The sequence below is a fragment of the Pteropus medius genome, unplaced genomic scaffold (genome assembly GCF_902729225.1).
Source record: "Pteropus medius unplaced genomic scaffold, Ma_sr-lr_union100, whole genome shotgun sequence".
Taxonomy (NCBI): Eukaryota; Metazoa; Chordata; class Mammalia; order Chiroptera; family Pteropodidae; genus Pteropus; species Pteropus medius.
The window spans coordinates 1,164,410-1,192,389 of NW_024350399.1; the positions used below are offsets into that span (position 1 = coordinate 1,164,410).

General features: G+C 31.8%; 1 protein-coding gene across 2 annotated transcripts in view; it reads left to right on the top strand.

Annotated features, from left to right (window-relative positions):
* The window catches only part of ITGAV (integrin subunit alpha V), a 75,647-nt gene that overhangs the window by 33,605 nt on the left and 14,062 nt on the right, over nt 1-27,980 (top strand). For both annotated transcript variants that reach the window (XM_039839939.1, XM_039839938.1), the window contains exons 5-20: nt 2,955-3,016; nt 4,920-4,965; nt 6,767-6,892; nt 7,794-7,838; nt 8,202-8,245; nt 8,337-8,393; nt 10,525-10,577; nt 10,974-11,176; nt 14,868-15,059; nt 17,428-17,473; nt 18,986-19,093; nt 20,756-20,814; nt 22,382-22,536; nt 23,361-23,498; nt 27,108-27,175; nt 27,819-27,966. In XM_039839939.1, the coding sequence (XP_039695873.1) occupies nt 2,955-3,016; nt 4,920-4,965; nt 6,767-6,892; nt 7,794-7,838; nt 8,202-8,245; nt 8,337-8,393; nt 10,525-10,577; nt 10,974-11,176; nt 14,868-15,059; nt 17,428-17,473; nt 18,986-19,093; nt 20,756-20,814; nt 22,382-22,536; nt 23,361-23,498; nt 27,108-27,175; nt 27,819-27,966 (1,550 nt within the window). The remainder of the gene's footprint in view (nt 1-2,954; nt 3,017-4,919; nt 4,966-6,766; nt 6,893-7,793; nt 7,839-8,201; nt 8,246-8,336; nt 8,394-10,524; nt 10,578-10,973; nt 11,177-14,867; nt 15,060-17,427; nt 17,474-18,985; nt 19,094-20,755; nt 20,815-22,381; nt 22,537-23,360; nt 23,499-27,107; nt 27,176-27,818; nt 27,967-27,980) is intronic.

Genomic DNA, 27,980 nt, shown 5'->3' on the forward strand with positions numbered 1-27,980 from the left:
TTTGTTTACATGTTGTCTATAAAGGGAGAGTCGGTAGTTGTACTTTTTGTAAAAAAGTACAGCTACACCCATTTGTTTACATGTTGTCTATAAAGGGAGAGTCGGTAGTTGTCACAGGACCTTATAGCCCCTAAGTCTGAAATATTTACTGTCTGGCCCTTTACAGGAAGAATTTACTGATCCCTGATCTAAATAGTAAAAACTCAAATCTTAGAAAAAGCACAAAGAACAACTTTAAAAAAGCAAAATGAATGCCTTTCTTCCTAATAAATCTGGCTGTCTGTATCCCTTGATCATTGTACATGTTTTTCCACTCAAATTTTGAAATTTTAAGATACCTACAGTCCCCAATTATAAAAAGCAACCTACCCAGATTTAAAAAAAAAAAATGCTCATGTGTAAGAATCTGAGACATGGATTATATTTTCGTGTTTTGCTGACAACCTGCCTGTAGCTGTGGGCGATTCACCCAACCAATCAGGCCTTTGTTTCACCGTTGGTAAAACATTGTTTTGGACAAAAGACTTCAGAGGTATAATTTTATTATTTTCTATCTTCTTCATTCTTCAGTAAATTATGCAATCCAATGATTGTTTTCATGAGAATGCCAGCTTTGTAGGGCTACATTGTTAACTTCTTCGTAACTTTGCTTGTTTTGGTGGTGGTAATTTGCAGATTTTTGTTGTTGTTGTTTGTTTTTAATGTGACCTATGTAGACACCCTGAGCATGGAACTTCACGGTCTGTAAAAAACTTACCTTATTACTGATTGCTTTTGCTTTCAGCTTTTTGTAACTGTATCTATGATCCTTTTTGGCATTGCACAATAGACCAAATGTCTTTCTGTTCTGAAATTGCCTGAGCCACAAATCGTATGACTTAAATACTCTTTCAGTTCCATGCTAAGACTAAATCTTTTGTTCCTGGTTAGCTTTTTCTTCCCTTGATCATTACTCAGGGAATTGCAAATACATTATTGATTTGAGGTAGTACAGCCTCCTGGTAGACACGGCTGAGCTCAGATATAGTCTCTCTTATTTACTAGCTGGTTGACCACGGTCAAATTACTTAATTTCCTTAAGCCTTAGTTTCCTTATCTGTAAATTGTGAATAATAACATTATCTCTCATAGGATTGTTGTAAAGATTTAAAACGATAATGCCAAGGAAAATGCTTTAGTATAATAATGGCTCACAGTAAGGGCTTAATAAACATTAGCTGCTTTTATTATTCTAATCAGTAATATTATAATTTATAATATTGTCAGGCCTAACAATGGAAGAAATATTAATTGTTCATAGAAATAATGAAAACCTTCACTGAAATAGATTCTAGTCAACATAAAATTCTTTACATTGCCATAAACACTCAGTTTAATATGTACCTATTAAGAAAATTTTAAAGGACACTCATGTTTTCTAGCTGGCTGTTCTTGGAAACCAAATAAAGCAGATAATTGTACAATATGATAATCAAAAATGAATGTCTTTATAAATAGCCTGAAGTAGTTCCCCAGATGCAACTCGAATAAAGGAAATAAACAGCTGGCTTGAGGTCAGAGCAGAATTCTTTAGCATGAATTCACTAGACACTGGAAACCCCAGCCCAACATTTTTGCAGTCCCTTTTGGTAAGAAAATTTTACATTGGGATAGCATTACACTCTTGAGGCTATTTTCTAAAAAAAAAAAAAAAAAAAATCTAAATTTAGATATTAACTATGTAATCTTGGGGCAGTTCCCAAGTTTTTATAATGGGTTCAAAATTTTTGATGGGAGTATTTGACAAAAATTTTTGGGAGTTGTGCTAATGACTGAAAATAGACATTTTGGTTCCTGTATTTGGTTGGCAAATACAGTAATACCATAGCATAATTATTTATATATTGTAACACTGGCTACAAGAATTCCTTGATAACTGAAGAATGGCATTTTTCATTGTTTCTCGTTATCCTCAAAAAAATAAAATAAAATAAGGGAGAGTCTGCAGGTTCATTGTTATTTTATTCTAGGTACAGTATTACTCATAATTAAAGTTAATTTAAATTGACTAATTGCCCAGAAATTGTCCCCTTTTGTAAGAACTACAAAAAAAGGGGTAACTACCAGAGAATGAAACTGTTGAGTCTATTATTATTTGGAAAATATTTGAAAGTGTCATGTTTAAAGACATCCACTTTCATTAGACCCCAGTATAAACGTGTTGTGAGAATAGTATCATATTTTGTTCTTCACAGAACTTTAAGTTAGAGTCTGGCTATGTCCCAAAATTCCGAACTATATTTCCTATGGATACTTATTTTTTGTTGTTAGCCATAAAATGTGTATAGGAAATGTGTGTATTAGAATGTATGTATCTCTTAAATAATGCAAAGACCTAGCAACTGTAGGGTAATAGTAGTAAGAAATAAGAATTTCAGATTAGAGATTTTAACTTGCAGACCACAACTCATCATTGTTTTATGAAATCAAAATAGTGGGTCATAACTAGTAATTTTAGAAAAGGAATGGAATATAATAAAATAGACAATGTTAGAGTATATTTTACATAATAATAGTGATAATTGTTTTGTGAAATTATGTATATGTTATACATGCATGCAATATATGTATATTAGATTGTGTGGACTGTGATATAAAATATAATCTTGCTGTGGTTCGTGGTTAAAAATAAGAAGTTTGAAATCCGCCATCTTAGGTTATTTTTTCATTCTCTGGTGATTGTACTGAGTACTTTAATCTCTTTCTGTTGCCATAGTTGAAGAAATGGTGCTGATAAATAAACATACTAATTTTTTAAGAATGCGATAACTCATTAAATGCCTATTTGAATGAACATTCCAAGAAACTAGTACATTATCTTATGATTACATTGATATCAAATTTTTCTCTTGTTTCATTTTGTGTTATTTATTTGATTTTTGGATTTGTGTATATTTCTAATCTTTTTATTTTAGAAAATATTGATGCTGATGGACAGGGATTTTGTCAAGGAGGATTCAGCATTGATTTTACTAAAGTAAGTTCTCATTTAAGACTGAATGAGATTCAGATCTACCTTATTATCTAAACCACGGTTAAAAATTAATTGGTCAACACTTCAACTTCTCTATGACTATTACCTGTTTTATGAGAACAGCTAATAAAAATGACCCGTGCATTTTGATGTTCTTTGCCTTTTGTCATTTTCTCCCTAGTAGACATTGCTTATTTAAGAATGACATCAAATGGGAATGGTGGACAGTAGAGAAACTCAGTAGATGATAGATAATTATTAAGACTTAAAATTTCCAGTTAGAAAAATTTCTAGAATATTAAAGTTTTCTGTTTTTGATTGAAATGGATTTTTCACAAAAGCTATCATTGGGAGCTTTATTACAAAATTAGAGTTTAGTTACATAAAAGCTGAGAAAAAATGCATTTTTTTTTTGCCACCTATTGTGTGCCTACAGGCACCAAGTAAAGCTGAAGCAATTTAATTATTTTAAGAAATCTCATATTTAGGACTCTATGTATTTTTATATGCTTATATGCTTTTTAGAGTTGATAGTTTTTATCTATTCTAAAATAAGAATTCCATTTATATTTTCAAAGTAAATTTTTCTTAAGCACTTTAATTTTGTATGTGATTTTTTTTGATGGAATAGGTGAACATTTTGAGTATCAAATTGAGAATGTTCAGTGCTCACAGAGAAGTCTCAAAAATATGTTGACTGATTAAAAGTAGAGCTTTCTTAGAAAGCCTAATATGGCTTTCTTAGAAAATATGAGCAAAGAGTGCCTTAAATTTATTAAAACAATAGAAACTATTATTCAGAAAAACTAATAAAGCATTTTCTTATTTTTTTGATTTGTATTAAAATTTTTTCTAGATTATGTACTGATAATTATAGTTAGCTCTGCTTACTAAGTTACTGATTTTAATTTACCCAATTTGTAATTCATAATTCAGAATTTACTCATAATTCAAAATTTAAGAAAGCAAAAGGAAGATATAAAGTATATTGATAAATATTAACTTTAAACTTATATGTTATATTTTCAAATAGGTGTATTAAAAAAAAGTTATCTGTGTTTTCTGTACTTATGCCTGTACAACTATAACCTTAGAGATATTCTCATGTGGTGAATAGTCATTTCTAAATTAACTATTCACTTTCTTTAACTCATTTCTGGAAAAAAAAAGTGTCATTTTAAAGCAGACAATTTAGAAGTATCTTTTCCATAGCCAGAATTGGAAATTGTCTCCTGAAAGCTTGAAAGAGCTATATGAAAATTTGGAGGGGATGTTGATTTCTCTAATCTCCATCAAGAAGAAATTTCCAAAATATTATGTTCAAACATTAAATAGCTTGAATTAGATACTTTTAGTTGGTACAGATATAAGAAATGCTAGTCAAGAGTAATGCATATATACAATGTACCCTGAAAAATTTACCTACCTTCTAACTTCACTCCTATTTAGATCTGTAAGACACCAAAAAGTTTTCTTTAGCTCCCAAATTTTTAATGTTTGTTAAAAAGGAAGTTTGTCTGTGGAGCCGCAAATGTAAATACAATGTTAAGGAGTGATTTTTTTCCTTAATGTAACCCAGTAATAATTTGCAGGAACTACTTCATACCAAGTTTGTGAATTAGCCAGCATCTGTACGTAGATATATCTTTGTATATTTTCGTATATTAATGAATATAATTTTCCTTTTTTATTTTTATTGTATTTTATTACATTTTAGAAAAGTTACAAATGAAAATTATTAAAACTGATTTAGATGAGTTTGAGATTTATGATTTTGTTTGCTTTAATATATATGTATATGTAATATATATACATGTATATGTAGCTTTTATGTTTATTACATTGCTTTCAATTTTTAAAGCTACCTGTTTTTAAATATGTATCTTTTCTTATTGATTTAATCTAGGCTGACAGAGTACTTCTTGGTGGTCCTGGTAGCTTTTATTGGCAAGGTAGGTTAATATTGTTAACTAATAATGACTGTTTCAGACTCCCCTGTCTTATGTGCCTATGAGATTTTTCAAATTATTTTAAAGAAATGGAAAAATACAATTTAGCTGTAAAATTACTGTCCGTTATACAATATTTTTTAAAAGGACTCTAACAATATATATAATACGTTTGATATAAGATGCAAAACATATTAAAAAAGGACTATAACATAAAATATATATGTATAGTTATACTTACATATACTTACATATAACTATACATATATATTTATGTTATATATAACTATACATACATGACATAATGTATATATAGTCCTAGTAAAAACTAATCTGAATATTTTAAAAGTAAATTATAAAGTAAATTTATAAAGTGATTAAAATAATTTATTTTCATTGTTTATTGTATGTACTTCTCTATCTCTGTATTCTAAGGGCCATAATGTAAGTGTTAGGAAATATGTGGAACTGATATGTAATAGGTAAATGGTGGCATTCTGAAAGTTCATGGTTTTAAAAGTATTTTAATATACTCATTAGAATATGTAAATGGTTATTTTCTCATTAATCACTGACATCAAGAATGATTTCTTTGTCTTTGGAGAGTTTTTTAAAATAAAACATCTTATTAAATTTCAAAAGAATATAATTAAGCTGGCATTGATGATTGATGTAAAGGTAAAATTACATTCTTCAGTCATTCTGGGAGACCTAATAAAATTACCACTTCGACAAATGTATAACAGATCATTATTTGCTGACAGTTTGAAAATAGATAACTAAATCTGCTTATTTGCTTACTTTACGTTTCATTTATCTTTAGATACACACATTTATTTAGTTAGTACATTCACATGCTTATTTTCTGCTAGCAGATGCCATTTACAAGGTCAAAACTCTTGTTTATTGGCATTTTGTTCTTCAAGCATTGTCAGTATTTGGAAGAACTGGAAAACCTCTGACTGTATTTTGCAAGTACTTTCCGATGCTAAATTTTACTTCTGTATTGTACACTATGGTTTCCTTTCTTGCTTCTTTTTTAGGAAAACCCATGCTTTCGCTTTAGAGAAAGAGAAGTTAAATTAGAAAGATTTACTGTAGGAAAATAGGATGGAGGGAAATAAGGAATGAGAAGTGGGAATAACCGAAAAGCTGAAAGGATGGCAAGGGAGAGAATGACAAAAAGAAAAATCAGGAAGACTGGCATCAGAGTGAGAGACAGAGTAACCAAAAGTGCAAATTTTGAATTTCCGTGACTTACACATCTAATGGAAAATGAAATGATTTAGGAAAATTGTACTTGAGTTTTATAGTTCTACAATGAAAACAAAAATAGTTCTAATCGCTAATGAGGAAATACATATTAATACTTTCTAGTTAGATATAAAACATGAATTTTTTTTTCTTTACTGCCACATGTGTCATTCAGTGGAGGAGGGAGAAGTGTCTGATTGACATGTATGGGAACCAAAAAGAGATTTTGTGATTCTCATTCTCAAACAACTCTAGATTTTATTATTCCATTTATTTAACACCGATTTTTTTTTTTTTAGTGAAGACAAATTCTGTATTCATAAATTTTTGTTTATTAGCAGAGACTAATTTGAAGTACTTGCATGAATAGAAATAATTGACTTAAAAATAATACCAAATTTCAGATTTATTATTATGACGAATTATTTAAGGTTAATAATTAGAAATACTAATACCTAATGCTGTTTTCTTTTATGTAGGTGACATCCATCATCTACATCATAAAATTCCCATTAGAAAGTTACCATTTATTTTATATATATTTTTTCAGGTCAGCTGATTTCAGATCAAGTGGCAGAAATTGTATCTAAATATGACCCCAAGGTTTACAGTATCAAGTATAATAACCAGTTAGCAACTCGGACTGCACAAGCTGTTTTTGATGACAGTTATTTGGGTAGGTAAAACTGAGCCGTAAATTCATTTTCTGGAGTTGGGGTAGATTTGTCCTGTATTTGCATATGCTGTCTTAACGAGGAAAATCTTTTATGTGATTAAGATTTTTTTTAAAATATAAGAAACATATAATTTCAAATTAGAGTACTTAAGTTATGTTATATTTCAGTAACTGAAATTTAAGAGTGTGATTATGTATACGATAATAATAGATAATAAAATATACGATAATAATAGATAAACTTTACGATATGATTACTAAACTCTGGGTATTGTTCTGAGTGCTTAATCTATATTAAGTCATTTAATCCTCACAAGAAGTCTGTGAAGTGTACTGTTATTATTCCCATTTTATATAAAGAAACTCCAGCACAGAGAGACAAAATACCTTCCCTGAAATCACTCACTTATAACTTGCTGTTCTGATTGAAACCGACTTGAACTTTTATTATTCACTGTGTTAAACTTCAATTTTGGTCTTTAGGATTTATTAACTTTGTTCTCTCTTTTTAAATTTCTTGTATTCATTAAACCAAGTACACATGACAGAAATAGTACTAAGCTGATTGGGAAAATCTGTTATTTGTTGCTACTTTATGATGAATTGCAAATTGGCCCTGTTTTCAGCTGGTTCCTTTGTAAAGTTGGTAAAATAATCTTAATTGACTCCTTTGTAAAGTTGATAAAATAAGCTTAATTTTTCTAATAGAGATACTATATTTGGGAGTTTAACTCAATTATTTCCTTTAAGATTTGGTTATCATACATACATGAGGACAAAATATTGCTTAATTAAAAGAATTGCTTGAAGACGTTGTCAAAGAAAGCTTAGTGAGCAAGTGTGCTGAAGATAACCAGTACAGCCCTGACTGATGGTGTTTCACCTTCGGTTCCCTGTTTAGGTTACTCGGTGGCTGTTGGAGATTTTAATGGTGACGGCATAGATGGTATGATGCATTTAAACTATATTTAATCCTTTTTTAAAAAAATTTAGGCTAAGCATTTGAACAAGTAGCTTTGAAAATTTTCAGCAATTAGAGAGATTTGAAACCATTGTTATGGAATATAACAGGAAGAGTGAGAGATGTTAGTATGTCAACTTGAGCGGGGTCTGTGTTAAACTTGCCAGGGACCTCAGTCTCTTCCTTATCTGCTCCTTTGCTAGGATCATTTATTATGGAGTACCAATTTTTAAAAATCTCTTATTGTCTACTGAAATAACAAAACTTAAACCTTTTTGACATACCCGCCTCTTTCTGCAATTTCCAATATTGGTCTTAAAAATTAGTAATTACGTTTTTTCTTTTCAGACTTTGTTTCAGGAGTTCCAAGAGCAGCAAGAACTTTGGGAATGGTAGGAAAGTTAAAAGGTATTTTTTGAAAAATCTCTGGATTGTTTTATATTTTCCAATATTTCTTATATATTTTTTTTTTTTTCTGCACAGGTTTATATTTATGATGGGAAAAACATGTCCTCCTTATACAATTTTACTGGTGAGCAGGTATGCTTTTAAAATATTTTTTACTTAACTTTTTAACTTCAGCATTTTCTAATGTCTTAAAACTTTTCTTGGCAATATCTTAATGGTTTAATATTCAATACATAATAAATATTGGTATAATATTCAGTATTATAGATATAAAGTGGGCTTTAAATATTTTACTTTATTTTAACCAAAGTAATTTGTTTAAGCAAGGGCTTTTGTAATTTCATACTATGGCTTTTTTTTTTTTCTTAAGGAAATAAATCAAATTGTATACACGTAAAACCAAAAACTTTCCTTTTCTTTGCTGATTACATTAATTTCTTCGTTAAGGAATGATCTGTGCCATTTAATTTTATTAGATGCAAAACAAAGCATGGTACAGCCGTGTGTATTATAGATATTACAAGTAAACTTCATTTGTACTACATGAAATTAAACATTCTTCAGTTAAAAAATGTTACTTTTGAGTACTAGACATTCTCTGTAGGTACAGGCATTTTATATTTTGTATTTTTTCCTCGGAGAATTAAATAGGGGAAAAACCTCTAGTTTGCAGATCTGGGTTTCGAGCCCACTTCTTGTTCACTTGAGATGATTGGGCTTTGCTAGAGGATTGATAGGATGAGGAATTGGATCCAAGGTCCCCAGCAACCTCTTCCCATTTGTGCAGCAGTGAGCGTTGATGCACAGCATGAAATGGCGTGCAGTTAACAGACTGTTAGAGTTGTGGCAGCAGTTGAGAGTTGTGGCAGCAGTTAGTATCCCTTTGTGCTGTTGTGACTTCTCCATCTCAAGCAGCTTTTCCTGTCAAGCCCTTGTGTGTCTCTGGGTCATGTTGTCTGCAGTCCATGATGTTTTCATTATTCCTCCTCAGATATTTTGTGGGGGAAAACTTGGGCTTTGCCTTAGGAGAAACCTGGGTTCTCCATACTTAGTCGTATTACATTGGACAAGGGCTTTATCACTGTAAATCTGGTGGTTCATGTGTAAAAACAGGGATTTTTGTAAATTCCTCATAGGAGTATGATGAGAATCAAGTGAAAACATTTAAATGATAGTGCCCAGGACAAAACTTGTCTCAGTCAGTAAGTGCCATCCTTTCTTTACACTTCCAGGCCAAACACCTTGAGAAAATAAGGCCCAAGTATAGTATTCTGTTAATTTCCAGTCTTCACATCAACGTGGCACCCCAGATACAATATACTCTATTACACAGGCTCTGATCTTGTAATTGAATACAGAACGTCTTTCATTTCTTCCATTACACTGTGTCAACCCCAAATAGATAACATAGGAATCTTTCTTATCATTCATTCCCTCCTTATATCTCTGCTAATCAAACTTGGGAAACTTCACTGACTTCTTTTGTTTTGCTGATTCACTCTTCACCTTAGTTCATCTATAATTTGTCATCTCTCCTAGTTTTGCTTTGCATGTTTGGGATCTCTTTAGAACTTGCCTTTTTCACAGGTATTTCCAGCGAGACTGCTCTGTCTGTGATGGCTAACAATCTTCTGTAGTAGGAAGAGCACATTCCTTCTCCCTCTGTATAATAAGCCCATGATAAACCCAAACATATTTGTATTGGGTGTAATTCAAAAGTAAAAACACTGGCATGTAATTAATTGAGATGTGAGACAAAAATGAACTCGGTTTCATATCTTTCCAAGCAGTAATTTCTCTAGAGTTGTAATAATTTCACATAGGGAGAGCCAATCATGACCTAGTAATAATTTGTATATATTATCTTACTGCATAGACATCTATTTATAACTTCTTGGATTCAACTAAAATGTCTGTCTGTGACTGCATGTCTTTCTGATAGTGTGTTTGTGTCTGGTGTGTTTTGGGTAGTGGAGAGGAAAGGAGACGATAGGTTAGACCTGGGAAGGAGCATTGATTGTACTTGGACTTAAATGGCATGTGCTGAAGACACTGAAATGATATATGTTTTAAATCTAAGAAAATAAAAAAGCTTCATTACTTGATTTTCATTGTGTTGGTAGAATAAACAGAAGAAATTTAGATTGAAGCACTGTATTCAGGGAAAAAAATAATGCTTTCTATTTGATAAATATACTATGAATATTAATTGTTAAACTAGTTGGATGAAATCTAAATATTTTATTTTCATCTTGTTATCCAGATGGCTGCATATTTTGGATTTTCTGTCGCTGCCACTGACATTAATGGGGATGAGTAAGTTTAAAAAAATGTTTTCAGAAACCGTTTTCCTCTCGTGTTTATGAATGGTTTGCTAAAACTAGACATTTCTTTCTTTGTGTCTCTGTCCCTTTCTTGCTAATTTTTCTGTTTAGGGAATCAATTTGAAGCAACTTGATCATGAATACTAGAAAACCTCTATGTTTTTCATAATTTCTTTCAATTGATTTTCTATTCTGAAATAAGAAAGTAATTTTGTGAATTGCTCATCGTTTCTTAAAAGAGTTGAAGGAATATTTGAATTTGAAATGATCATTTTGTGCTTCAGTGTGGCTGTGAGAGATATAGAAAGAGGGAACAGAGTTTTAATAAGAAAATGATTGTTCATAGATGGAACTTGATCTATGGTGAACAGAAATTCTGTTCTTTTAGTTATGCAGACGTGTTTATTGGAGCACCTCTCTTTATGGATCGTGGTTCTGATGGCAAACTCCAAGAAGTGGGGCAGGTCTCAGTGTCTCTGCAAAGAGCTTCAGGAGACTTCCAGACGACCAGATTGAATGGGTTTGAGGTCTTTGCGAGGTTTGGCAGTGCCATAGCACCTCTGGGAGATCTGGACCAGGACGGCTTCAATGGTAAGATCAGAGTACAGCAACTATGGGTCCCTGATTTTCTGTGTCCACCTGGAAAAGTCCTGTATCCCCATGAGCAAACCACCTTCCTGGAAAGAAGGATTTGAGTGACAGTGAGTGACACTAGGTTAGACAGGTTGCTTTTTTCCCTTAAAAATCAGAGCAAATTTTTCAAAAAGCGATTTTCATGCGTCATTACTCATGCAGCCTCAAATTAGAGTGTTGTAATGGTTAATTTCTGAAAGGATCTTGTATTGGCATGGAGCCCAGTGTGAGCTGGTGATTTTCTGTGTCTCCTGCTTAGCAGCGGTGCCCTCTACTGTCCATGTGTGTGCAAGTGTAAGAAATGCTCCCCAGCACATCTTCAACGCAATGCTGACTAATGCATATCTCAAATGTATGATTTGCCATTAATATTTTTTAAAGCTATAACTTTGTTGTGACTGTTCAAAATATTCTGAGGGAGGTTATATCTTCAATGGGCAAGAGGTATAAGCTCATTGTCTTGTAATAGTCCTATTTAATAATTTAATTAATAGCTATAAATATTTTCAAAAATCAAAATGTAGGGATATGCCCCTTAAAAAGAAAATTATGAATTAAGAAGAAAACTTCAAAAATACAGGTGACTCATATCTCCTGTCATTCTCTATTGTTTGCTTATATTTTTTTCATGTTTAACAAAATTTCTACACTACATATCTTTTTAATAAATACACTAAAAATAGTAGTTATTTTCAGCTTTCTTGTACCAACCGTTACTTATAGTGAGTAATAAAGAAAGTAACTTAAAGAAATCAAACCTTTCTAGAGATTGTGAATGAGAGTTGAACTATTGCTTCGTTTGTATAATCAGCAAGATGTAGGGATATGCCCCTTAACAGTTAAAAAAGTTATAAATTAAGAAGAAAAATTAAAAAATACAGATGATTCCTATATCTCCAAAGTTGTAGTAGAAAAGGAAAATGTTGGTTTGGCCTTGAGACTCCACTCCTACCTTGTAGCTGATTTTATGTCATGCTCTTGGAAGTATCATCTCTAAGATTAACCCTAGAAGTTTTCAATGTTAGTGAAAAACTACTCAAACAGACTAAACCATTACTTACTGATAACAAAAACTACCTAGAAAACATAGAGCCAAATTCGAGGTTGTACCTTGAATAAATTTAATGAGCTCTTTGCTATAGCTGGGCCTCTGTCTCTAGGAGAGCCTGGACGTATTTGCTCTCACCTTATCTTGAGGATATTCCGGCCACTTTAAAGAACGCTTCCTTAATATAATGATCTGGCCAAAATCTCATCATGCTTTTTATATTTTTATTAAAATGTTTAAAAATAAATAAAATGTATTATCTGTAAACACAGCAATTATAAGCAAAACCAACTAAAAAATATTGAAGTTTTATAACTATTTTTCAAAGAGATTTTATTTTTAGAGATAGAGACCATAGAGGATGGTTTTGTTCTCCCAGAGTTTCTCTTGGGTCTTATTGTGCCAAACAGTAAATTGTGAACAACAATATCTTTAGTGGAAAATGATCTGAGTTATATTTATGTCTACATGTGTGTACATACACACACATATATAGTTTATGTGTACATATATTTATAGTACATGTATATATAGTTTATATGAAAACAAACTATTAGTTATAACCTGGGTCTTTTCTTTGTTCAGACCCGATGACACTAGCCCTTCGTTATGCTGTTGTTCCTGTATTTCTCTCTTTCCCCCATACCCACCAGGAAAACCTTAGATATCATCAAGAGGGATACTGAAAACAAAACAATACAGTTTTGTTCCACAGTTATGTGCAGTTCTTGTCTATACCCCTCCAGAAAGGCAGAGGGAAGAAAACAAAGAAAAGAACAACTAAAATGATCAAAGGAAAATTATTTCATGAAAAAGGATCCTCCAGACTAACAGATGCCAGCCAAAAGAGAAGATGATTAGAATGTATAAAATAATAAAAGGTTTAGAAAAGTTAAAGTTTGTTTTTATTAAATGATCTCTCAATATTAGGGCATTGTCTATTGGGAAATTATATTTTAATAAATACTTTCTTAATGTATATATCAATTTAGAAGTTATGCTTATCTTTTGAAACTTGAAAAAAGATAAAAGAAGGACTCTTACATAATTTAAATACTACTTTTCTTTTTAAGGATAATAAATTCTTACTTGGTACTTACTTCAGGCCAAGCACTGTCCTAGGTGCCAAAAATGATAGGCTAAATTAGAGCCCATCAGTGCCTTTCAGGGATTTAGCATCAACATGGGCAACTTATATAAACAAGTAAGTACTAATATATAATCATCGCAGCGTTTGGGATATTCCTGGGCATAATGGTCTTATATAAAAGATGAAAGATCAAGGTGTCGTTGGTATCTCGGAATGTGGCATAAGGAGGCTGAAACAGAATATATTAAGGAAATTCAAGCAGTTTGCAAGGGCTGGTACATAGGGACTGTGAGAGGCAAGATGGACATACTTTTACTCTCATAAAGCTTATGTTTTGTGGAGAGTGCATAGAGTAAACATAGTAAATTCAGATAGTGATAAGGCTGTGGGCTTAAAACAAAAAGCAAGGTGATGTGATAGAGCGTGCCTACATAGAAAGTGTGGATGAGAGTGGAGAGTGCATTGCCTTACAGTGTAGCCAGGGAAGACCCCTCTGACAGGATAGCATTTGATCTATGATTTGAACAAACAGAAGGAGCAAACCTTTTAACGCTCTGGAGCAAGAGCTGTAAGGCGGAAGGGAACAGCAAGTATGAACACAGAGCCTGTTTAAGAGAAAAAGGGCTGGATTGGTAGGAAGAGTGAGTGAAGATTAGAAGTGGGAGTGAGGAGAGGCAGGAATGAATGGAAAAACCAGGTAGCATTTAAAGCCTTGGGAAATAATTGAAGGATTTTAAGAAGGAATGTGACATGATGTTAACATTTGATAGTTTTGAGGAGAATGGATTATAGGGATGAGGTTAGAAGTGGCAGTTCCCTTACACTGTTTTAGGGGTCCAGGCATAGAATGAGAATGGCTTGTCTAGGGTGGTACCAGCAGAGATAGTGGAAAGTAGACATATTTCTAAAATATTTTAGAGTTAGCAAAAGTCATAGTGACAGTTTGGTGTTTTTGGTTTTGGTGTTTTAAAAGAATTTCAAACTTTTTATTTGTTTATGTTTTTTTCGGTATAAATTGAGCAAGATCAAGATGAAGTTATAACTTCCAAGTTTCTGAGCCAGATTAACTTTGGCTTCAATAAAACCCAAAACCATGCCCAACTAAATTAACTAGAATGTTGAGAGCTAGAATGAAGCTTAGATGAATCTTCTGACATGTCACTCTCTCCTCCATTTTAAGGATGACATATTTGAGATCCAGAAAGGTTAACTGATTTATTCAAGGTTATTTGGCTCTAAATCAGTGTAATTTCCATACAGTTTCTCTTGAATTTTCTTAAATTAGATAGTTGCTTTTGAATAAAGAATACATTACTGAACTTTGAATCAATATTTATCTTTTGATAAATGGGTTCTATGAATATATGTTAAGATCTCCATATAAATAATGATAAGTAATAAGACGTCTTTCCCTCCTCCTTCCCCTTTCTTTTCCTTCTTTCCTCCTCTTCCTTTCCCTTCTTTTCCCCTTTTCTCCATTTTCATCTCCTTCCACTCCTTTTTCCTTACAGATATTGCAATTGCTGCTCCATATGGAGGTGAAGATAAAAAAGGAATTGTTTATATTTTCAATGGAAGATCCACAGGCTTGAATGCAGTACCATCTCAAATCCTTGAAGGGAAGTGGGCTGCTCAAAGCATGCCACCAAGCTTTGGCTATTCAATGAAAGGAGCCACAGATATAGACAAAAATGGATATCCAGGTGCTTTCCTAGAAATACATAGAGCTTAGATTTTTCATTCCTAATAACAAATACTATTAGTTACTGTGCTCTTCTTGATTTATGTTATAGATTATTTCAATTCAGTGTTTCAAATATTGTTGAAGTATTAAGGCATTGATCTCATTACTGAAAAGGATATGAAGTAAAGACAGCTTTGTTTCCTGGGAGCTTCCAATATAAAACACATACTCTTGAGTTTCTTTTATTGTCTTGAAAATATCGTAGAAGCTGTAAACAAAGCTAAATGCTCATTCTAAGTTTTTGAATGCCAACCATCTTTTTTTGGTTTTTAATAAACTAACATTTTTGTGGACTTGACTATTGTGATTTTTTAAAAATATATTATTTCATTTAATTATCTTTTGAATAATATAAGTTAGCTCAGCTCATTAATATACCATTTTCTGGATGAGAAAAGAGAATGAGAAAGGTAATTTACCTAAGGTTGCCCATTTGTTTCAGCCAGTACAGAAAGTGAGGTTTTTTTCTTGGCTCTTATATATTTTAGAGTATTATAATCGATCTAAGATCATAATGAGTCTATTCTTTAAATGAAATATAGTGCATAAAATTTAGACTACTATTGTTGAAAACAGTTAATATGAGCGCAATATACAAGTATGTGAAGTGCTTTTAGAAATAGGACATGAAGCTGATTCTTATCTGTTATTTAAAAATTTTTTTTGTTACAAATGCAACATAATTATAGAACTTTTAGAAAATACAGCAAAACATTTTTCAGTGCATTCATATATATTTATTAACAAAATAGAATTATGCTTTGTGCACTGTTAATAGCATATTTTATTCACTTAAAGTATCAGAAATGTTTCCTCATGTCATTAATTGTTCTTCAAACAATATGATACAGCCATTTGATAAGATGAATTTTATAGTTTTCATTTTACCAAATGGCTATCATATCTTATTTAGCCTTATTTTGAGATATTTTTATCATTGTATGTACTTCTGGTGTATACTTCTGATTATTTCCTTAGGACAAAATTTAATCATTGCTATATCAAAGATAAGTACTATTTTTTAAAAGGCTGTTGATACCCATTGTCAAATTATAATCCCACTCCCTGCAAAAGAAGGTTTTGCAATTTTTTAAAGTACTCACCAGCAGTGAGTGATCATTTTTCCACATTTGTACCCATACTGGGTATCATCTTTTGTTTCTTTTAAAGTAAATTTAAACTATACGATAGGTGGAACATGTTATTTTGTCTTAATTTACTGTTTTTGATTATTAGTAAGGGTAAGCATTTTTGTTTATTTACATATATGTGCACTTTTGTGCATTTTGTTATATCTTTTATTCGCCATTTCTACTGGGATGTTGTTTTTATTTCATTCACTTTTTTTTTATATTTGTGGTGCCTTAAATATTGAGTCTATTAACTCAACTCTGAGGTATATTTCTGTTTTTCACACTTGCTTTTTGAGCATAAAGAAGTTCTTAATTTTTATGTAGTCCAATTTACTTGTCTCTGTGGTTTCCTCATGTACTTTTCTGCCTAGAAAGGGCTTCCTCAAACTTAGCTTGGGCACACTATGAAATGGAGCTTTGATTTAGTTTTTTTCTAATTGTGAACCAGTTTTACTGGTTACATATAACAGAATGTGAGCAATCTGATATTTCCACAGCCCATTACACGTGCAAGGTTACTGAGGCAGGAGGAGTGTAAGTGATGTATTGACTGAGACTTGGCTTGAGCTGAGATTGCCATATTGGCCGTTCACCTCTTTCACAAAGCAGCCTTCACTTGTCTTATTGAGCATTTGATGGACACATGCCCTGATGAGCAAGGACCTTCAGTTCAATATTCTTTTCACATTTCATGGAAATAAACCTTCACATCTGTAGGAGAAAAAAAAAAAAAACTAATGCATTCTGTTTTTATTGGTTTGAATGCTATCTGCTATCATTCTAAGTATTTTAAGTACATATAATGTACCTTTTGGTTTTGTTTTTAATAAAATAAGATGAAAAAAATTTTTATAACAAAATTATAAAATCCACAGGTATCTATAAAGCTTTTCCTTTGAGGGGTATGTGTGTTTGAGGGATGTACTTCCCTTTTGTTGCTGATTTTTACTAAGTATCCTTTAAAAAGATTCTTGGCCACCTGAATGAAAGACTAGTTTTATGATGAGTGTTTGCTGTTGATGATAGCTTACTTTTCATATTTTAGCCTTTTAGGTGTTATTTTACAACCACTTAATAAAGAATAGTGTTCAGAATGTGTCTAAATCTTTATTGTAAGCATTAAGTTTTATAGAATAGTATGTGAATTTAAAAAACCATTATTATTGTTAACTTTTTTTTCTACTTTCTTTTAAGACTTAATTGTAGGAGCTTTTGGTGTAGATAGAGCTGTGTTATACAGGTGAGCATGTTTTTATATCCTGTAATATAGGAATATTCTGATATATTTGAAATATAGTTAAGTTCCAGTATTTGAATTTCAGCTTAATTTTCTTGAAGTAATGATAAAATTTGTATCTTCTTTATATTTAAGATTTGTTACAGGCTAGTAATATTTATACAAGGAGATCCCAAAGTAAAGACAGCTGTAGGTATTTTATTTGAAAAAGCATTCAGAATTTTCCCTCTTTGTTCTTTGAATTATATTCAGAAATATTTTTGAATCTTTCTTTCAAATTATGTGAGTTCACGTTTTCCTCTGAGAGACAAGAAATTAATGTGGTGTTTAAGTTGTTTCCATTCTTTTTGCTATTGTAAACAGTGCTGCAGTAAATATTGTACTGTATATACATAAATGTGAACCTAAAATGCTTAGATCAATCTAACATTGTAAGTAACAGAATGCTGTCATAATGTTTTCAATTATGACAGCATTCTGTGACCAGAAAGATAGTATATAATGACTCCCAAAGTGAGTATTTTTATTATAGCATAGTGTAAGTCCACATATCTGTATTTCCCAACTTTATACATATTCCCAGTTATTCTCTGGGTTTCAGTCACTCATGCCTTAGGATATCATCTGGTATCCCAAGTAGATTAAGATGCTTACTCTTCAGTGGGCCACATTTACACGTGGCAGGAAAACTAACATTGGTACTGTGTAATGGAGTTTGTGATGGGTCAACCTGATTGTGACTCTCAGGGTAGTGACATGTGTCCACATAGATTCCAGGAATTATCATGATGAAGACGGGCACTGACCTGAGCCTACTGTATTTTTGTATAAAGTTTAAAGCTGTGCTTCTGAACTTTGGAATACTATTTATTTATTGTTTCAGTTTTTAAAATTGCTGTTATGAAGTAATAACATGCATGTAGTAAAAATTCAAATAATATAAAAAAGGGCATACAGTAAAAGCATATACTTCCTCTTCTCATACTGGTTATTAGTTTATTAGTATATCCTACCAGAAATATTTTATGCATTAAAAAATTGAATTGTGTGTGTGTACATCTTTTGTACATTGTGGATCTTTTTTTCCCTCTCATACTAAAATTATATCTTGGATATATCTCAGAGGTCATCCATATCAATGCAGATGGATTTACTGCATTCATTTCCCCCACTGTATTTCATTGCATTAGGTACATATCCACAACTTGTTTAACCGTCCTGCTTTAATGGACTGAGTTCAGATATGCTGGCTAGTTGTCCTACTTTGCCGGGAACTGAGAGATTTACCAGGATATGGGACTTTCAGTGCTAAATCAGGACAGCCTTGGGCAAATTGGGACAGTTGGTCATTCTGTGTTTAAGTTGTTTCTATTATTTTTGCTATTGTAAACAGTGCTGCAGTAAATATTGTACTGTATATACATGAATGTGAACCTAAAATGCTTAGATCAATCTAACATTTTAAGTAACAGTTTTCTTTTTCTTTCTTTACTTCTTTTGTTTTAATATTACCAGGGCCCGACCAGTTATCACAGTAAATGCTGGCCTTGAAGTGTACCCTAGCATTCTTAATCAAGACAGTAAAACCTGTCCACTGCCTGGGACAGATCTTAAAGTTTCCTGGTAAGAGTATTTGTTTAATAATAGTTTTTATTGTGATTATTGGTTCAATTATTGTAAAAGCAATTGAAAAGGAAGGTGGGGGTTCTGAAATATTGCTAAAGCAGTTTCTATAGGTGTACTTTATTTTCATGTTATAGACTGGATTATAAAAATATTGTTCCAAAGATATGTAGAAGGCTTTAGAAATGTGCTAAGAACTACTATAAAAAATTTTTTAAATGATACATGCTCAGAGAATATATTCAAAATGAAGGAAAAGCTAATAAGATCTCAGAACTCATTTATTTGAATTCTAAAAAGGCCCATGAACATTTTAATTTTTAAAAGATATCTTTTACAGATTTAATATCTGAATAGCCGTATGAAAAATATTATTTTGTTCTAGTATACTGGTCTTCTACTTGTTCCTTAACTAGTTTCTAAAGAAAAAAATACTTTTATAAATTTAATGTCTGAATTCTCTAGTCCAGTGTTTCTCGTCTCCATTATTTTTATGCTACTCTTTGCTCTATTATATGATTTTTGCTATATTTTTGTTTTACCGGTGTTTATAATTTTCTTAAGATTTTTTCTTGAAATTTAGTCATGTTTTCCTTTAAAACATTTTAAAATAAAATGGAAAAACCATTATTTTATCATACATGTCAAAATAAGTATTAAATTAATCATGAAAAATCTGGGCCCACATGGTGTTAAAGTCACAAAGTGAGGATCCCACACCCTTGGGTTCATGTTCCTGGCAGAAACAGAAAAGTCAGAGAACTTATGGACAAAAGGTAGAATGATTGGAATTTGGGAAAATTTCATTTCAGAGGAGCTAATGAAAAGATATCTTGTCTGATTTTGTTTTTTTAATTCTCACTGTTATTGAAATCATTTTTCAAAATTTTATTTCTTTGGATTGCATTAAAATTCAGTAATATTTGGTTTTCATTTTTGTCAGTTAGTAGTGGAAGTTGTTTTCAGGATTTTTGACTGTAAGTTTTACTGCCTTTATTCCCTACAGTCGCCCTGCATGTCCCTGTGAAGTTGCTAATGATATGCTTATAATTATGCTAATGATTTGAAGACTTTGAATACGCTAAAGCAGTAGCTGTCATATGTTTTCAATTCTGACACATACTACAAAATAAATTTTGCATCGTAATCTAGCAAACACATGTATGTAATTAAAACAAAAGCTCTATGAAATCTTACCCTCAATGCTTGCCAGTTTTAAATATTTACCTTATTTTTTTAAGATGCTGGACACAACCCATTAAACTGATTTAGGACCCGTTAATAAATTGTGAAAAACACTGTTCTAGAGGAGCTTGCTAGTTAAAGGAAACTTTGGTTGGGCTTTTTATTAAACGAAACATTATTTGGTTTCTGTATTGTCGTTTACCTCATTTAGATACATCAGCACATTCTATAAATTTGAGAGGAACTTAGGAAATTCTTTTCTTTTTCTCTTTTTCATTTTTATCAGGGTACTTACTTTGAAAGAAAATGTGCTTAAATTACTGAAGGATGAATTAGATTATTCTGTATTAGTTTCATGTGTTAAGACATGATGGATATAAAGCTTCATGGTGTGAGCTACATATTAGAAATGTAAGATATTCAAAAATATGTCTAAACTGAATTATAGGATTTATACATATTTTTATTTTCCTACAGTTTTAATGTCAGGTTCTGCTTAAAGGCAGACGGCAAAGGAGCACTTCCCACGAAACTTAGTAAGTGTTCTATGGAAAAATTATATTATTCTAACGATGCTGCCTACACAGCACTTAAAAATGTTTTAGGATATTTAGTTACTGTTAGGAAATTTAGGTTATAATAGTTACTCAAATAGTTAGTATTACTGTTTTTTGTTTGAATATTTATACTTAAAGCCATTTAAAATTGCAACATAATTACTTTGGAAACTCAATAAGCCAATTCAGAAATAAAACAATTATTTATTGACATTGTGAACAGAATAGTCCACTGAATGGTAAATATGATCTTCACAAAGTTAAACAGTTACCAGTGTGAGATAAATGAGCTGGAGGGGAAATAAGTATCATAGTTTATAAGTAGATTATCAACTGAGAAGTTTATATTTCAGGTCTTGGAGAAGTCCCCAGCAATCTCTGGAGTGAAGGTAGTTTAGAAATAGTGACAAGAAGTAGAAAAAGTTTTGGCCACTAAATTTAACCCAAACTCTAACTCGACTCTTCATTTCTTAAACACGGTATATGTGGTCCTCAGAGCAAGGTAAGAGAGTTAAGTAATTGTTGCCAGGATTTGTCAGTACGTTAGTGACAAATGCTAAGGAGTAATAATAAAGCAGGGGAAGAGGACTGAATCTTTTGGGTGTGTGTGAGTGCGTAAAAGTTCAATAGGGTAGCAAGGCAAGGTGTCACTGGGAGAAAACTTCAATGAAGACCTGAAGGAAAGGAAGGAGATAGGGGATGTCTAGAGGAGTATTTTGCACAGAGGAAATGACAATTTCAAGAAGACTGAGGCAAGAACATGCTTAGTGTGTTTGAGAAACAAGGAAAGCAGTGTAGGTGGGTGGAACAGAACTGGAAGTAATGTAGCCCGGGGTTTTCACGCACATTAGGCACGAAGTTCAACATTTAGAGAAACTTGGAAAGAGATATGTAGTTTGAAAGATCTGTACTTACCTCCTTGAAAGAAACTACTTACAGACCTGAATCTTAGAAGCGGTATTCCTAGCAACTGTGCTTCAGCCTATTGATTATACCTTCATTTTAAGATAATTCTTGACCCAAACCACCATATATGATCACTTGCTTCATGAGGGACATATTTATCTGACACTATGATATGATTGCCTCAGTAGAAGTAGAAGTGGTAAATGATGCAAACTGTACATTCGTTATAGTATTTACTATGATGGTATGGGTGCATATTAGTAAGTATTTTGTAGTCACAATCAGCTAGAGTCCTGCTACTTTCATCAACAGTGGAAGTCTTTATTTACATATATTTTGTGCTCTGAACTTTCTTCTCTCAGCTTAAATTAAAAGAAATTTCTACTCTACCTGATAGCTGTTTTACTACCATCATTATCTACTATCTGAATTAATATGACATTATTTTGGAGATAGTTGGATTACTTAATTAATTATTAAATATTTATTCATAATTAATTTGTTGTGGTCCTACTGCAATGTACAGACATTTTTAATGAATTAGAAGCAAATTACTTCTTAGGGACTCAGTATCTCTAGATATTTAGGACAGAGGTGTCCATAAAGATGATGTTGGTTATAAATCCTTTGGTTTGTATAGACTTCCAGGTGGAGCTTCTTTTGGATAAACTCAAGCAAAAAGGAGCAATTCGACGAGCACTATTTCTCCATAACAGGTCCCCGAGTCACTCCAAGAACATGACTATTTCCCGAGGGGGACAGATGCAGTGTGAGGAGCTGATAGCGTATCTGCGGGTAAGAGATATGTTTCTGCTACATTATCTTTTCTTTTTACTTATTATATGAAAAATGGAAGATAATATGGTATTATAGAGCTGAGAAACTTAATTGCTACTATACAGAAGAGTAATCATTACAGCTTTTTTTTTTTTTGCTAATAGCCAAAACAAACAAAAAGCTCAAAACAGCCCAAGTAACCCTTGATAGGAGAATGGATGACCAGATTGTGGATTTATTATATCATGAAATATTACTCAACAGTAAAAATTAACCTCTGCTACATGCAAAAGTGTGGATGAATCTTAACAAGAGTGTTGAATAGAAAGCAAATTACAGAAGAATACATATAATCTCATTTTTAAATGAATAAACAGGAAAAGCAAACTGAATAATACATTGTTTAGGGACATATACACTATAATAAAACTTTTGAAAGCAAGCAAGGGAATGGAGAACTTAAAATTCAGAATAGTGGATACCTCAGAGAAGGAACGCAGAAGGATGAGAAGAGAAAAGAGCACGCGGGTAGCTTAAGCAAAATCAGTAATTATCAGTAATGTTCTAGTTATAATAGTACGTGTGCACTTGAGCGCTCATATTAACATGCCTCGTGTGAATCAAGTATTACATTATAAAACAAATCTATCAAGAGTTGTCACTGAATAACAATAATCTTAAAGGATATTCTATTCTTTATATAGGTGTAGTTTTAAGAGAGTTTTAGTAGAATTGGATCAGAAGATAGATATAGCTGGCTTTGTATTATGCACTTATCGATTTCTTCATATAGTTTGATGTCATAGGCTGATGTGATTAATTTGAAGCTTTTCTATTTCTAGGATGAATCTGAATTTAGAGACAAACTCACTCCGATTACTATTTTTATGGAGTATCGGTTGGATTATAGAACAGCTGCAGATGCAACAGGCTTGCAACCCATTCTTAACCAATTCACTCCAGCTAACGTTAGTCGACAGGTACTGTTCTTTCTCAATTTATTATTCTGATCTTTTATACTCTGATCTGTTTTAAGGTCTTGCAATTTATATTTTAAAATATCATAAGGGATTGCTTTTATAATGTTGTGTTTTTAGTCAAAGAAGTTATAGGGGAAGGAATCTGGATTTTTGGGTCAGAGTTATTTAAAGCCCCTCAGAATTTAATGATATGGAGAGAAAGATGGGGTCATGTTTCATATATATAAAACAGTTAAATAATTCAAGGCAAACAACAAAACACCAATTTATTTACATAATGATTTAGTATTTTGCTACATAAGTTTTATATCTGTTATCTTTGATTTACATTTCAATTGTAAAAATAATATATACACATATATATGCATATTTGTAACAACTCATTTTTCATAAAACCAAATAAAACAACATAAAATTTCATGGACTGTATTATAATATTTTTAGAAGTTCCTATGTAAAACCCATGTATTCAAATATTATGTTTGTATTTCCTATTCCACTTTTTTATTACATATTCACATTTTTAGATTAATATTTCTTCTCTTATAGAATGCTTTGCCCTAATTTAGGTTATTTCTTCTTTGTCTAACTTGTAAGATTTCATAAACACTTTTTTGTAATTTGAAAAGACTATACGTGGTAACGATATAAGGCAAATTAAAATATATTTTAAAGTCTTTTGTAATTTTTATATTTTAACAATTTATTTTGTTTTATTTTTCACATGAATAATCATATATGCCACTTTCTACTACCCATTAATATAAAACTTGTAAACATAGTTCTGTGTTAGTTCATATTCTTTATATTTTTTATTTTTAGTAGACTCATAATAATGTTGATTAATAATTTAATAATGAACATCTGAGCCTCTTAGAATCTGTCATTCAATTTTATACTTTTTAAAAAAGTTAATTGTTACTTGTCCTTTAATATTATATGTTTTAATATTATAATTATTTTCTCTTTATGGTTTAAAAATTTGGGGGACACTATAATTAGTATTAACATTATTTTTGATTAACTTACTGAGATCAGCAATCCCATTAATATGAATATAATTTTAAAGCCAGCTACTCAAGTAGACTAACTTTTGAAACCTTTTGAGGGAAATATTAACTTTAATAATATATAGTTTCCTTTTTTCCCTTCTCCTGCTCTTGTTCTTCACTGTTTGAATTTTTTTTTCCTTTGTGTCTTACATTTGTTTCAACAATAACATTATTTACATGTAGGCATCTTTCCTTCTGCAGTCTAAGCTTTGTTATTTACTCTCATTTCTGTGTTAATTACCTACCCACTATTCTTATTTCTTTTTAAAATGGGTCCTTCATTTCACTGATCATATTACAAACTTGTTTATTGCACCCTCTGTAGAGTCCTGCTATCCAACAGAAATATAGCATGAGCTGCATTTGTAATTTAAAATTTTCTGGTCAGCAACTTTTTTTTAAAAAGGTAGAAAACAGGTGAAATTAATTTTAATAATACATCTGTATTAGTTTGCTAAGTGCCACAGAATGGTTGGCTTAAACAATAGAAACTTCTTTTCTCATAGTTCTGGAGGCTTGAAGTTAGAGATCAAGATGCCAGCAGGGTTGGTTTTTTCTAAGCCTCTCTCCTTGGCTTGAAAATGGCCATCCATCTTCTTGTATCTTCACATGGTCTCCCCTTTATTTGTGTCTCTGTCCCAATCTCCTTATAAGGCAGCAGTCATATTGTGTTAGGGCCTACCCTGATGATATCATTTTGACTTAATTACCTCTTTAAAGACCGTATCTGCACATAAAGTCACATTATGGACTTCATATGAACTTTGAGAGGAACACAAAGCAGTTCATAACAATATGCAAAATATCATTTCAATATGTAATTGATTTAAAAGCTCTCTGAAATATTTTACATTCTATTTTTTGTCTTCGAAATCGCAAATGTATTATACACTTACAGCACATCTCAAATCAAATGCTAAAATTTAAAAATCAATTCCTCAGTCACACAGCACATTTCAAGTGCTCAGAAACCACATGTGGCTCACGGTGGCTACTGTATTGGACAGGGCAGCTTTAGAGTTTCCCTTTCTGCACCTTTATTCTTTGGAGTTAGAGATTTAGTGCTTTCTACAGAAAAAGTAACTTTTTTTCACCCACCCTCCATGTATTTATTTAAATATATATTTAAGTTCTTACTCTGTGCAAGATGTTAAGTACATAACTGTAGAGATTTACTCAGTGAATGGAAGACATTGCTCTGTGCTTTTTCATTTTTGAAACTCTCTTTCCTAATAGCGAATTTTAATACGAATGCCTTTTTCTTCAGTGTAGTGTGGTAGTTAGGCAAATCTGCCTTTACCACAGGTTTTTAAGATTTCATACATATTTCTCATCCCAAACTTCAGATACACATCATTCTAACTTGGACTCTATTACACACCATGTCGCTAGTAAATTTGTTATCTGCAAAATCCACTCTTTTATTCCTGAACTACTTTAGTAGTGATTATATTTGGTATGACTTATGGAATCACCACAAAGTTCTTCTGTTGGTCCTGGCCTTTCCCGCTGACCCCACCCCTTCTTGAAGTACATAGCAACTGCCTACCACCTAGGTTATTGAATTACTTTACATATATTGTTGGGTTTTATCTCAATTAAATTTACAGTTAAGATGTCTATTGTATAATTTTATTCTGGGTAGCTGCATATCCCTTGTGACTTGGAAGCATACAGTCATCATTATTTTTTTTTTTAAGGAACCCTTTCATTATTTTCCCTCTTTAAGTCTTTTTTTCTCTTTTTGTCTGCTTTTGGGTCTAAAGCCCTTTGAATGTTAACAATAAATAAACCAAAAATGGCTTTATCTTCTTTTTCTTTTCTCTTTTTTTAGTTTTTATATTCCTTCTTTCAAATCTTCCCCAAACTCTTCTGCTTTCTACCACTGTTTTCTCTCTTTTGGGTTCATACTGCTCCAGCTGGCACACTCTCATGGCCAGATCTAGAGGGAGAAATTCAGGTTTTTGCTTACTTCCACTATCTTGGATAGACTAACTTTAATGCATCTAGTTCTTTTTCCTTCATCATTTTTCATGTGGCCATGCATATGCTGGATTCATTTTGTCCAGTTTCTGTTCCCTTTGAATTGCCTATCTTAATTGTTGCTATATATCCACAGTTCCTTATTCTTTTACACTCTGTAGCCATATTTCCATGATGTTGGCAAAGGGATCATCTGTAACAAGAAATTCCAGAAGGAAGTTTATTTTTCCCAGGATCACACAACTTAGCTAGCAGCAGCTGATCCCTCATTCTTGACTATTACTTTTCTTCTACATCACACTTCATTCCAAAATCATAACAGCTTAATTTGAGATACAGTGTCCTATGAATCTTTTTCTATTTTTTCATTCTTGACTGTTCACTGACCTGTTTAAAAGTAAGTTCCATGATCTCTTCCATTCAGGTATGCAAATAAGTTGATGATGAAGCTATATAAATATATGCATGTGTACATATTGTATATTCACATACTTCACATATATATTAATATACACTGTATGTGTGACCCATATTGGTATTTTTTTCATGCAGAAAAAATGTTTTTTTTTTCTAGGCTCATATTCTACTTGACTGTGGTGATGATAATGTCTGTAAACCCAAACTGGAAGTTTCTGTAGATAGGTAAGTTTTGCTCCAAATAATAAATAGTGTAATAAGAAATTTAAATGGAAGAGCATATTTTTCTATTAAAAGTAATAGTATATTTTAATGAGAATTAGTTATAGGCATGATTTTTTATAATAATAAAACTATCAATATTGAGCTTAAAAAATATACATTATGTTTGCATTAGTTGTCTGGGTTGACCGATCTAGTCCCATTCAGCTTTGAGTAGTGCCACATTATGTCCTCTTAAAGATACATTTCATTATTGATATACTCCTGACTAAAGGAATCTGATTACCATTTAGATGATATATAAATTACAAAGAATATTGCGAGAATCATGACAAATGATTAATTCAGCTTTTTGGAAAAAATCAGAGAATGAGTAAGTACATACTAACAGTTATAAAATTACTTCAGTAATAGATATGAACAGTAGTGATATATTAGTGGCATCAGTGTTGTCTTTTACTTAGAGAAGCACTGGATTTGCACCCACTATTCTATTTCCGGTTTTCAATTGAGCTGTAAAGCAGTCTTAAAATATCTTGAAACACCGTTGAACATGTCATCTGTATATTTATCTCTTGTTTTTTTGAACAGCCGTGCTCTCCCCATGCAGTCCTTTTTCATTGTCTAGATTTGTATTAACTTATAGAGATCAGAAGAAGATCTATATTGGGGACGACAATCCTCTGACATTGATCGTTAAGGCTCAGAACCAAGGAGAAGGTGCCTATGAAGCTGAGCTCATCGTTTCTATCCCACCACAGGCTGATTTCATTGGGGTTGTCCGCAACAGTGAAGTAAGCAAACTGCC